Raw genomic sequence first — 11,224 nt, 5'->3', positions numbered from 1 at the left:
GTGTCCAGATCTCAACCTGGAGAAATGGATTGCACTCTGTCAGGCCTCTACACTAAGACCTGTCCAGCTTGGGTGTCCCACCTGAAGATTAAAGCTTCTGCTGGTATTGCTCTTAGGGTCACTGAGGCACGCAAACCCCCTGAACACAATAAGGTGGCAATCTCTCGGGGGGGGGACATATAATATGAATGTTATATTAACTATTATTTGAGTTGTCGTTAATCATTAGTTATATCACGGGTCATTACGACGAGTTTGGTGGAGTTTTTACTGGTTCTTCCAACTCCTACCGCGCTGACTGTAACTTGACACTCTCTGGCTGCGTCTTGCCTCATTTGCATACTCACAGTGATTGGATGTTTACGGAGGGATGCGGAGTCCCGACAGCAGGCTGTGTGACGACACACACTGCACCGCCTTGAGAGAAGAGAGGGGGCTGATTAACGTGTGTTTCTATCAGCGGATTTTTCACTTCTAAAAGTTTGATTCGAGGGGGCAGGACATCTGTTTGAGGGGGCGTTGCCCCCCTCTTGCTCCTGCGTAGAGTCCGGCACTGCATGGAAGTAAAGAAATAATGCACTCAAATACAAGGTTTTGTGCACTTTGAAATGTGTGGCTCCTCCAATCGTTTCATATATGAATAAAGTCTAAGATTGATGGTGTAGATGTTTTCAGATTCTTTCGTCGCACTGAAGTATTGTGATTGACTCATCTTTTTTATATTGCTGACTTGGGCGACGCCCACATTGCTCCACTCTTCTATGACAGCAATGCATTTGACTCTGCTTGAGGACGTCCGGCAGGCAAAATGTTTGGAGGCTGCATCAAACTGGGCCCAAAATTAATGTCACTCCATTGGAGTGACTCCAAGAATGCGCTGAAGCCTGCCAAATTGTTACAGGCCGCCCAGGGGAAACGTCGGGGCGACGCAGACAGCGAGCGACTAATTTGCCATCATTGCTTCATGGTGTGGAGCAGGCCACAAGCAAGCGACCACGACTACGCTGTGAAGCGTAGTAGCTTAGGCGTTGGTTGGTCCATCCAACTTCATGACTAATGCTGGAACGGATAACAAACCTGTTATGGCGGACCTCGGGAGCAGGCCTCTCAGGCAGCAAGCCTGCATTTGGGCTATGTTCTTTGTGACATCGCATGGTCTTTTGACAACTAGGGTCCCCTCTCCCTGGTTGGCGGTCAAGTCGGTCTTGGAATAAAGACCTTTCTTCCTTCTGCCACACTGTCTGAAATGACTTTGTTCCCTCAGTAAAGAGGAGACTGAATACATTTTGTTTTTAGATCTCGCCCGTCTGTGTAATCTTTACAAAAGCTGTCTGTCAGCGTGCTCGGCGACCGGTGTTGCGCGGCTATAGCTTTATGTAGTTTACCACCCACCACCAGTCCAGAGTGAATGAATCATGCATCCACTGTGAGCGCTTTGAGTATGATATATGAAAAGAAAAAGAGGGCTCGGAAATCATCTGGGAGAGGCTCGAGCAAGCCCGCAAGCCTCGCTCGTCGCAGGCGGTGTAGATGATGGCTGGATTGACGATTGGACGGACTATTTTCTTACACTAGGTGGCTGTAAGCAGCAGAGAATAGCGCATGGGTTGGAATCATGCGTTGCGCCCAATTCAGGAGCTATGACGAGAAACCTGCGACATGCATTCGCTCTAAGCCATTCAGTCCATATTGCAAAGGGTTTATTGGTAATCAATGAAGTGTGCTAATAGGGAGGTCGACATCTTTGGTCCGTTCATTTTTGCCATTCAGTTGTGATGGCTTTGCGTGTGCGTAGGACCCATCAGTGGGAGACCAGAAGAACAGGCACTTGAGTTTCTGGTTGTCTCAGCGACGAGACGTCCACGATGCCCCAACATATAAAATGCATACATGTATGTATATACAGGTTGGAGACTGAATGAAAGAATAGGGAGAAAACAAAGCGTTCATTTCAGCCAGCAATTTACAAAATTCGGCGGCTGGCAGGAGAAGGGTTCACGGTCCGTCATGGTCCAAAGTGATGGACCAATTCCCTCAGACTGGCGGGCATGTGCCCAGGCCGTTGAGGCATGACGGAGCGACGACATCGCCTCTAGCTGCCCGCACCTTTAGCTTCAAGATGCCATGCTGAAGCTTCCACAAAGGAGTGTTTCACCTTTTTCCCTTCACGTTTTGCTGTCGACACACGGCAGGAAGCTTTACTCGTGCGGTACGAAAACGAGTTGATTTATATTGAAGAAAAAAAACAAAAACTAGGGTGGCATATTTTATTCTAACATTTAACTGAAAAGTATTTCCCTGTCCTTTAACGTTTCTACAAAGGCAAATGGAAAAAGGTGTGCCGGACAAAGGCAACAGCAAAACGCGCAGGGATGCAAATTGGACGTTGTTATGCCAAAAAGGGAAGAAAAGCAGCATGAGGATATGTGCCGTACTTTTTCGACTTTCCAATCAACTTCCAAATGAGTCAAGTTATCTCTTGCCTTGTCCACAATGTCTCCTCTTTGTGGCTTTGCAATTTTCACCTACACATGTGGGCAATAAGTGATTGGTCTGAAAATGACCACTCTGTCGCTAAAGTATCAAAGCCTCCACCCCTACAACTGACATAATAGCAAAAACGTGAGTAATTCCCACCCACAGAACAGCACAAAAGATTTAGGCCACAAGACGGCAGCAAAGCACAGCTTTGTCTCAGTGGCACGCCTCAACTCGTTTCAGCATACATCCTTGTGCTGAGATTGTGCCTTGAAATGAAAACTGGAACCACGAGGCACCCGGGCGCTTCGCTCCAAGGATGTGCCGATGTTGACTTCTTTTGGGGATGGTGGTGGGGGCGGCCGTTCCGGTGTCAAGGACAGGCCCTGCGCGCAGGCCTTTGAAGGAGACCATTGTGGGAAGCCACCTTCTGCTTGGCTGACAACATGGTGGACGAGGTGGCAGCAGCGGGCAAGCCTCGGGAGCTGTCCGGGGGACCTCGGAAGGCGCGATTGGGGCAGCCAGGGTTTCGGTCGTGGTTGGAGCCGCCGTGCAGGCCACGGGAGCTCTCCGGGGGGCCACGGTCGCTCCGGACGTGATTTCGATCGTGGTTAGGGCCGCCGTGCAGGCCTCGGGAGCTGTCCGGGGGGCATCGATCGCCGCGGCCGAACTGATAGCCTTGTCCCTGGTACGTGCGCCGGGTGCCTTGGAAGATCTGAGGAGTGCCTCACAAGTTAGGCGGAGCAATTTTATGCCTAAAGCACATTTCAGACACCGTGTGTTGCGCAACAACATCAACTGCGGTCGCATAGGAAACAGCTCAAGACATTCGCAGAGCAAAGAGAACAGACGTAGCGCATTGGCGAATTTTAAAGCCATTTGAAAGCAAGGTCAAGCACTAATAAGTAGGGGTGTAACGACTCATCGATTAATCGATATAATGCTCTAAGATTTATTGGCAAACGTAAACATCGATTTATATCGCCGTGTTTGACCTCGGACATTAGACGCGACTTTATTTTGAAATCCAGTTCATTGTTCCTTGCTTCCTCTTTCCGGGAGCAGTGCGCGGCGGCGGCGGCGTTGTGTTGTGAGCAGAGCAGGCACGTGAAAGGGGAGTCGACAACTAGTACGCGGCTCCAGGGCTGGTGCTATGGCTAGTGTCCAAAAAGACGAGGAAATTCCCTCCCCTTTAGGCTTCAAGTCATTCTTTGGAAGCACTTTGGATTCCAAAGAAAAGATGGCTCAACCGACAAGACACGTGCAGTTTGTAAATTCTGCCATGCGGTGATCAAATATTCAGGGAGCACAAATCTCGCCGCACATTTAAAGAAAAAACACCACATCAAAGTTCAGTGTTAAAATAAGCACTTTGTATACTACAATACTCTTGTCATTTCCTAAATAAAGAGTTTACAATACCTTGTTGATTTTGCGTATGAATGTTATAAATGACAATGTTATAAATGAGGATATTGTTCTATATTTTTTATTAAAAAAAAAAATCGTAGAGCACGATATCGCGATATATCGTAAACGAATCGCAGCAGGCTTTAGGACATCGGCAAATATCGTATCGTAGTTATTTGTATCAATATGATATCGTATCGTGACAAAACCCGCCATTTACACCCATACTAATAAGGTACTCGTGGCCGTCGCGTAAACTCCACGTACAGCCACGAGCCAGGTTTTTAAGCTGCCAAATGGACTTTCCAGAAGACAGCTGGCGCCCCAGAGGCTCGCCATCACTCACCTGCTTGGCCGGCAGAGGTCGGAGCTGGTCGGGGGGAAGGGTTTCGGCGATGCTGGGCCCGGCCGCCGCCGAGCTGCACCCGGATCCATCCGAGTAGGCCGTCTGAGGGTGGTAAACTGACAGAAGAAGAGGGAGGTTGACAAAGGCCTCGGCTTCCAGCGTGACCATGCGTGCGCTTGACTTGATTGTCTGCGATATACAAGAGATGCATGCGCCTTTGCCATTCAAGCGCAGCCCATGTCCAGTAGGTGACGTGCTGGCTCGCTTTCGGCCGGCATTAGGGAACGGGAAAAGGTCCAAATGTAACTTGAGCCATTATTTACCAGATCCAAATTGCATGATGCTGGCCTTCAGCGGGTCTAGATGGAAGGTGAACCTGAGGGCTTTGCCCAGGTCCTCGTCGTATTTGCGCTCGCTCACAAAGTGCTGCAAAGGAGAAAGGAAGGACGACAGGCAGGCGGTGAGGGTGCCGGGCCGAACCAAGGAGGAGTCGGCGGGCAGGCAGGCAGGCAGGCCGAAGGCGCACCTTGATATCGTCCCGCAGTTTGGTCAGTTGCTCTTCCGACATGGCCGCCGAGCGTTCCGTCAGCCTGCGAAGCTCTTGGGCTCTCTTCTGCCGGCCACTCAAAATCCCGACTGAAACGACAAAGCCAAGACGTGTTTTAGGGGCCGCACCTGAGCTAACCTCCCCTAACCTCTGCGCTCAGCAAGCATTCACATTTGGCCGCATCAGGCAAATGAAAAGCTTTTTATAGCGCCACCCTCCCTCTACTACTTGAGTGAGGGATGGGCTGGCACGAGACGGGACGTGACGGGACTGGACGTGCCCAGTCATAGGAACAGCGCGGATCACGTTTGACTGGAAACAGAAAGCCCCGCGTGGCCATTCGAATCATTGGTCAGCGTTCATTTGGGGCTGCGCCGTGACCAGCGGGATTGGGATTTGGCGCTTTTCCAAACCCCTTGGCCTAACACTGGGTGGGTGGGTGGTCGACGGGCAGCTACTTACTGGACTCCTCCTTCACTCGGTCCATTTCAGCCAGCAGGGTCACTTCTCGCTCCATTAGGCTGCAAAAGACCACGCGGGGAGATAAGCGGGCGGAATTGTCTCAAATCACACAAGAATTGCGACAACGCCACGCGGGAAAAGACGGTCCCGAGTAGCCATTCAGAGATCGACACACTTGTGGTGCCAAGCACCCACCCAATAAGACCCTCCCCTCCCCAAAAGCACCAGCAATGGCTTCAGCCCATAAGAGAACAAGGCTGAGCTTTGGCCTCAAGCCAGGCACACATGTACGCACGTGCTCTGGAGCTCAGCAAACGTCTGCTTCATCCTCTTGAGGGACCACTCCATCTCCTCCTTCAGCAACACGCTGTAGCGAGTCAGCGACGCGGCGCACCGCTGCAAGTCCTTGGCCGAGCGCTCCACGTTGCGAGCTGAGGGCAGGCACACCGTGCGGCTTTCAGATCGACCGTCGGACATCAAGCAACTCCATACTGCGACTGGAGTTTCAGAAGCGGTGGCCAGTCAGAGCTTACCAATCGTTTTGCCCGCAGACCCACTCTGTCTATCGGGGAGCGCCGGGTGGTCGCTGCGCTGCCGACCTTGCGCTTCGCCGCTTCCAGGCCCAGAGGGCGGACTCGCTGCTCCGGCACCTGGGGGGGAGGGCCGCACGTCACATTCCAGTGCCGAGCCGCCGCGCTGCGTCCGCAATTGCTTGGGCTCAAGCCAAAGCTCCACTCTCTCACCAGTCAATGGGTGCCTAGCTCGGGCGCGCTTACTCAAATCCCTGCCAAGTAGGGGCTGCTGCCCGCGCCAGGGTTGAAGGTGCTCCTCTCACCAGCCAATGGGTGCCTAGCTTGGGCACACTTACTCAAAGCTCTGCCAAGTAGAGGCTGCTGTCCGCGCCAGGGTTGATTGGAAGCACACGTTTGTTTAAGGGCAAAAGAGAGATCCTTTGGAGTGCCCTGCCATTGGCTGACAACCGGTTTCAGGGTGTCCCCCGCCTAACTGCCCGCGACCCCGGTTCTACTGGACGACACCACCGGCAATGGAGAGGCCCGGCGAGCGCACCGAGCCTCTGGTTTTCACTTCTTACCGGCGAGTTCCGATGCGCTGGGCGCAGAGTCCGGCTCCGACGCGTCCGGGGAAGCCGAGTCCAAGCGTTCGCTCAGGGAGTCGAGCGACTCCGCCAGCGATCCATTGGGGTGGAAGCCGTTGCTCTTGCCCTGTTCGGACGGGCCCGGTTCCGCTGCTGCCTGCGGATGGGCCTTGGGCTTCTTTTTCTTGTTGGGCTGCAGATTCAAAGATCTATGTCAGGGATGCTGCTCTGGTGACATTTCCCTTTGGTCCTAATGAACGAGAGCAGTCTGGCCTGGCCCGGCCTACCTTCTTTTTGCCGGACACGCTCCACTCTTTCAGAATCTCTGCTGCGCTCCCTACACAAAGATGTGATGGAAACAATGAGCAAAATACTTGAATGCTGCTCGGTGCAGTCAAGGCGATCTTTACACACGAGCTTGCCGGGTCAAAGGAGGAGGAGTTTGTCGCGCTCAGAGTTGAGCAGGCATGCGTGCGTGCATATTTTGGCCCCGGCAAAGCTCGCCGCGCCAAAGCTCGCCGCGCCAAAGCTCGCCGCGCCAAAGCTCGTCCCGCCAAAGCTCGTCCCGCCAAAGCTCGCCACCCGGAAGGCATTTGTCAAGGCCCAGTTTCTCGGGGAAGTTCAACAACAGGCGCCGCCCTCGTACCTTCAAGGAAGGCTTGGACGGCCTTGTCGACGCAGTTCTCAAAATGCTGCAACACCAAAACAATCTCGTTGTTGCTTTTGTTGGGTACGATCGCCCTGACGGCGCCGATCTGCAATGCAAAGAAAAGCCATAGCGGACGAGTGACGCGGATGGCGGCAAATTCCTCGCCGGGGCTCATGTCCTACCTTTTCTTTCATCCTCTCCGGCGGCCCTCCCTGCGACATGACCATCTTGGAGCGCGTGTCAAACACCACCCCCAAAGTGTCTGAAATGAGCCAAGGGAGGGAGGGGACAAAGGTGGGCTTCACAGCACAAATGGAGACGGTAGGACCGAGTGGGGAAGTTCAGCGGATAGGATTGGGGAAAAGAGGTGATGGCAAAAGTGCACCACAGGCGCGCACGCTCACCTTTTTGGTTCTTTTTCGCCATGTGGTCAGCCGCACGAGTCAGCAACTTGCTCAAGACGATGACTTCCAAGGCAATGAGCGCGGGCTCGGCCGGAGAGCTTCGCCAGCTTCTCTCCTGTGACGGAGGAAGCAGCGCGGGCTCAGCGTCTGGCCGGAGGATTGCGAGAAGGAGCTTGGCACCGAGCCGCCCGACCCACGGCTCAAGCGAAGGCGCTTCCTACGAGGGAGAAGCCGCTCGTCAAAAACACAAAATGACTACCGTTCTGGCCCGATAGTAACGGGGACCCACTGGACTGACTGACGACTGCAGTTTGGTCGGGCTCGTAAATGGCCATGACCCACCCGGGCCAATGACGGACTGGCAAACTTGAGGAAGATGCAAATGCACAGCCGTTTGGGACGGCACCAGGAATCTTGCAAGAAGCAACAGGACTGAACCCGTGCGCATTATTTTCTGCATGCACCTTCATTTTGCCCAAAGTGTCAAGAGACACAGGCACATCAATGATTAATGGCAACGAGTTGGAGTCCAAAAAGGCGCATTTTCAGATTGTCCTGACCTCGTGACCTGTTTTGGAGTGAAAGCAGCTCACGGTCGAGTCGAGCTTGGTTGCTTTGGGCCCACTTTCAAGATTGACTCACTCGGGGATGTGAGCCATTTGGAGCTACTCAACTTTCAAAGCGAAACGCATCATTTAGCAGCGACCGACGCACGTACTGTACGTCTGGAGACTGAGTGAGTAACCAGAACCGTCGACGGCAAAGTAGAATCACTTGCACATTTGGCAACGAAAAATGTTGCCTTCTCCACTTGAACGAAATTGGGCGCGTTGAAGGCTGCCAATTCCATGTGTTGCGAGACAAAACAGGTTGGAGCAGCCGGCCACGAAGTGGCTTGTCCAATGCAGGCGGCACAACGAGCTTTGTGGAGCGAAGCTAAGCATAGCTCGCTAGCCTTGCCCATCGCTACCGCGTTAGCTTTGCACGACTACTCGTTTACGCGTTAACGGCCGCAATTACTTAAGCCTCTGACCGACCGACCGCCGGGCTTAACATTTCCGGGAACAAACAGGCAAACACGGTATCGAACTGACACCCCATTTTTCTTCCCCTCATTAAACATGAACATCGGGATGCCGCGACGATAGCTTGAAGGTAGCTTGCAGTTACTGGGGTGGGGGATCTTGCCTTTCCTTTCACCACACGCCGGTTGAAGCAGCTCGGAAAGACACTATTTTTAACTGATGAGGCGCACACGTGCTACGCTCGTGAGCAGGTAATAGTCACGTACTTGGTGATGCAAAAGGAGGGAATAATTCGGGCATGGGTGCGCGCAGATCTCACAGACTTGCGAGCTCGGCGACGAGACAAAAAGCTGGCTCCACCGTCTGCTCTGCTCTGCTCTGCTTGCTGCTGCTGCTGCTGCTGTTGCTCGCGGCTGCTGCTGCTGCTGCTGCTCCGGGGTTCGCAAGCGGGTTGCCAGGTTGTAACCACACGAGTACGCCTTTAGTAGCCTTGCCATTCAAGGCGTCCAGGAAAGGAGGTTGTCAAAGCCCGATTCCTCTTTCTTGTTTGCTTACTTTAGTATTTTTTGTTTTGAACTGAAATAACGCAGGTGGCGCGTGGCGACATAAGGAAGGCTGGCAGGCATATTATTTTTTAGACATCTTTTTTTACGGATTGACGATGTCCACTGAAAGCACAGGAAAATCTCACTTAAACCTAATGATAGAAAATGCACTTGAATAAAAATGCCTTCAACCGTCCGATTCTGGAGTTCGAGGAAAGATGATGACTGGTCACCAGTGACGTGCGGTGAGGTTCATGACTGGGGAGGCACTGACGTCCCTCCCCCCTGGTAAAAATTGTCTTGACAGTTGACACCTAAACGTGTCACAAAAAAGGTTGGGGGACGTTGCTCGAGAGTGGCTTGTTCATTATTTAATTTGAACTATTTTAATTAAAATCTCATATCAGCAGTCTTCACACATCAAAACACTCAATAAAGCACATGGAATCAAAAACTTGTTTTCGATCGTGCGTACCACTCCGTTTGAAAAGACATGCTCCGAAGTCCCGTTGTCCGAATCCAACCTTTGAACTCCGGAGTTGCTCTTCCTTTACTGGTGACATCCTGCTTCGACCGAAAATCCATCGCTGAAAATCCTTCGGATATGTAATCCTCCATTGTAAAACGAAATGTAAAAACGAAAGAAAACAAAAACCAAAAGTAACACGAAATAAATGGACGACTGCTCCTCAGTTGTTCACTGGAAGTTTAAACCGGAGATCACTTATTCTACAGGTGGGCGCATGTAGCATCCCGGGATCACTAGCACCCCCTGCCATAAGGCTTTTTTTCGTTGCCTCCGTTGGGTCTCTTTTCAAAGCCGTTTTGTTCATCTAGAACACGACGTTATAAAAAACACTAGATATTATATACATCAGCTTAACTACGGAAATGAGTTAATATAGCCACCGTGTTTGAACACTTAAACAGTGACATAAAGACAGAGAGCAGTTCAGTCTAACTGCATAGCCTGTCAACATAGGCAGCCGTGTGATTACGCAATCCTCAGAGGAGGCAAGGCAGGATGTTAAGTTAAAGTCCCAATGCTCATTGTCACACACACATCTGGGTGTGGTGAAATTTGTCCTCTGCATTGAACCCATCCCCATGTGATTTTAATCCATCCCCTGGGGGAGAGGGGAGCAGTGAGCAGCAGCGGTGGGTGCCGCCCTCGGGAATCATTTGGTGATCTAACCCCCCAATTCCAAGCCTTAATGCTGAGTGCCAAGCAGGGAGGCAATGGGTCCCATTTTTATCGTCTTTGGTATGACCCGGCCAGCCGGGGTTTGAACCAACAACCTTCCAGTTTCAGGGTGGACACTCTACCACTAGGCCACTGAGCTGGTGAAGTTGGCTCCTCCGAGCAAGCCAATCGTCTTCGGTTTTGAAATAACTATGAAAATACAGCGATTTTGGTACAAAATGATACAAAATGACTGAAATGAAAAGGAAAATGACTTTATAGTAAAAACAATTCAATTTCTTTTTCCCCTTTTCATGATGGCAGGGGAGGCCTCCTCTGACCGGGGGTCACATACTCGCAGTAGTTACTAATCGGCCATTGTAGTTTGTCTTATGTGTATGATTGCTGTTCCACGACGTGAGCGTTGTCTTCTGATTTACACATGGCAACCCTTTATTGATGTCGCCACTTCCCTAGTCGGGCGATTGCGCTCATTTTTGCCAACTTACACCTCCCGATCATGATCTGCACTATTTGAGCATCAGGGGCCTCTCCGGAATTTGCCATTTTCTCACCTTTATGCCACCTTTCCGTCACTTTTGTTGGACGACGTCATCCGGTTAAGGAGCGACAAAGGCGCTTGCTATCCAACAAAGTAAACAGCAGTTTCCCAATTGACGTCATCGTGCAACGCCCAGTGTTGCTGCCATCTTGCGGACTTTACTAGTCAAATATTAACCTAATATTAAAGTGATAACCATGCAGATACTAATTTTGTTTGCATAAGGATTTGTCAAGACGTTATTGATTGATTGTGGACTAATACATTATGGAAAGGAGTTTACATTTTTTTCTCTCTCCCGGTTCATGTGGGACCTCACCTTTCATTTTTCTTTCGAGCATCTATTTCTTGGCCTCACTGACAACCGTTTTTTTTTTTAGGCAGCCATCTTACGTCGCCAGTTACTGATAACTTGACACAGTTTTTTCTAAAAGGAATGTTTAAGTACGCATTTCTGGCGTAATGGGAGGCTCGCATAGAATCTTATCTATCTATCTAATATGAAAACTGGCGAACA

The 11,224-nt window shown here is 51.2% G+C and overlaps 1 protein-coding gene across 4 annotated transcripts; it reads right to left on the bottom strand.

The window, feature by feature from the left end:
• Positions 1–1,678: 1,678 nt before the first annotated feature.
• spats2 (spermatogenesis associated serine rich 2) lies at positions 1,679–11,168 on the bottom strand. 4 transcript variants are annotated; one of them, XM_061304139.1, is made up of 14 exons: positions 8,684–8,862; positions 7,682–7,758; positions 7,393–7,609; positions 7,171–7,250; positions 6,986–7,094; positions 6,627–6,676; positions 6,337–6,532; positions 5,777–5,893; positions 5,539–5,674; positions 5,244–5,302; positions 4,761–4,870; positions 4,558–4,660; positions 4,235–4,350; positions 1,679–3,193 (listed from the first exon to the last, which is right to left on the bottom strand). In XM_061304139.1, the coding sequence occupies exons 1-14, from the start codon at positions 8,715–8,717 to the stop codon at positions 2,852–2,854; spliced, it is 1,746 nt and encodes a 581-aa protein (XP_061160123.1). In that variant the 5' UTR covers positions 8,718–8,862; the 3' UTR covers positions 1,679–2,851. The 4 variants fall into 4 exon arrangements, with proteins under 4 accessions (XP_061160123.1, XP_061160131.1, XP_061160117.1 ...); XM_061304147.1 differs by lacking the exons at positions 7,682–7,758; positions 8,684–8,862 and adding an exon at positions 9,438–11,168; XM_061304133.1 differs by lacking the exon at positions 7,682–7,758 and having other exon boundaries at positions 7,393–7,507; positions 8,684–9,212.
• Between the last annotated feature and the right edge of the window lie 56 nt (positions 11,169–11,224).

The sequence above is a fragment of the Syngnathus typhle genome, linkage group LG2 (genome assembly GCF_033458585.1).
Source record: "Syngnathus typhle isolate RoL2023-S1 ecotype Sweden linkage group LG2, RoL_Styp_1.0, whole genome shotgun sequence".
NCBI classification, from domain to species: domain Eukaryota; kingdom Metazoa; phylum Chordata; class Actinopteri; order Syngnathiformes; family Syngnathidae; genus Syngnathus; species Syngnathus typhle.
Note: the sequence above shows the minus strand (reverse complement) of the source record. Positions and strands in the feature narration are given on the sequence as shown.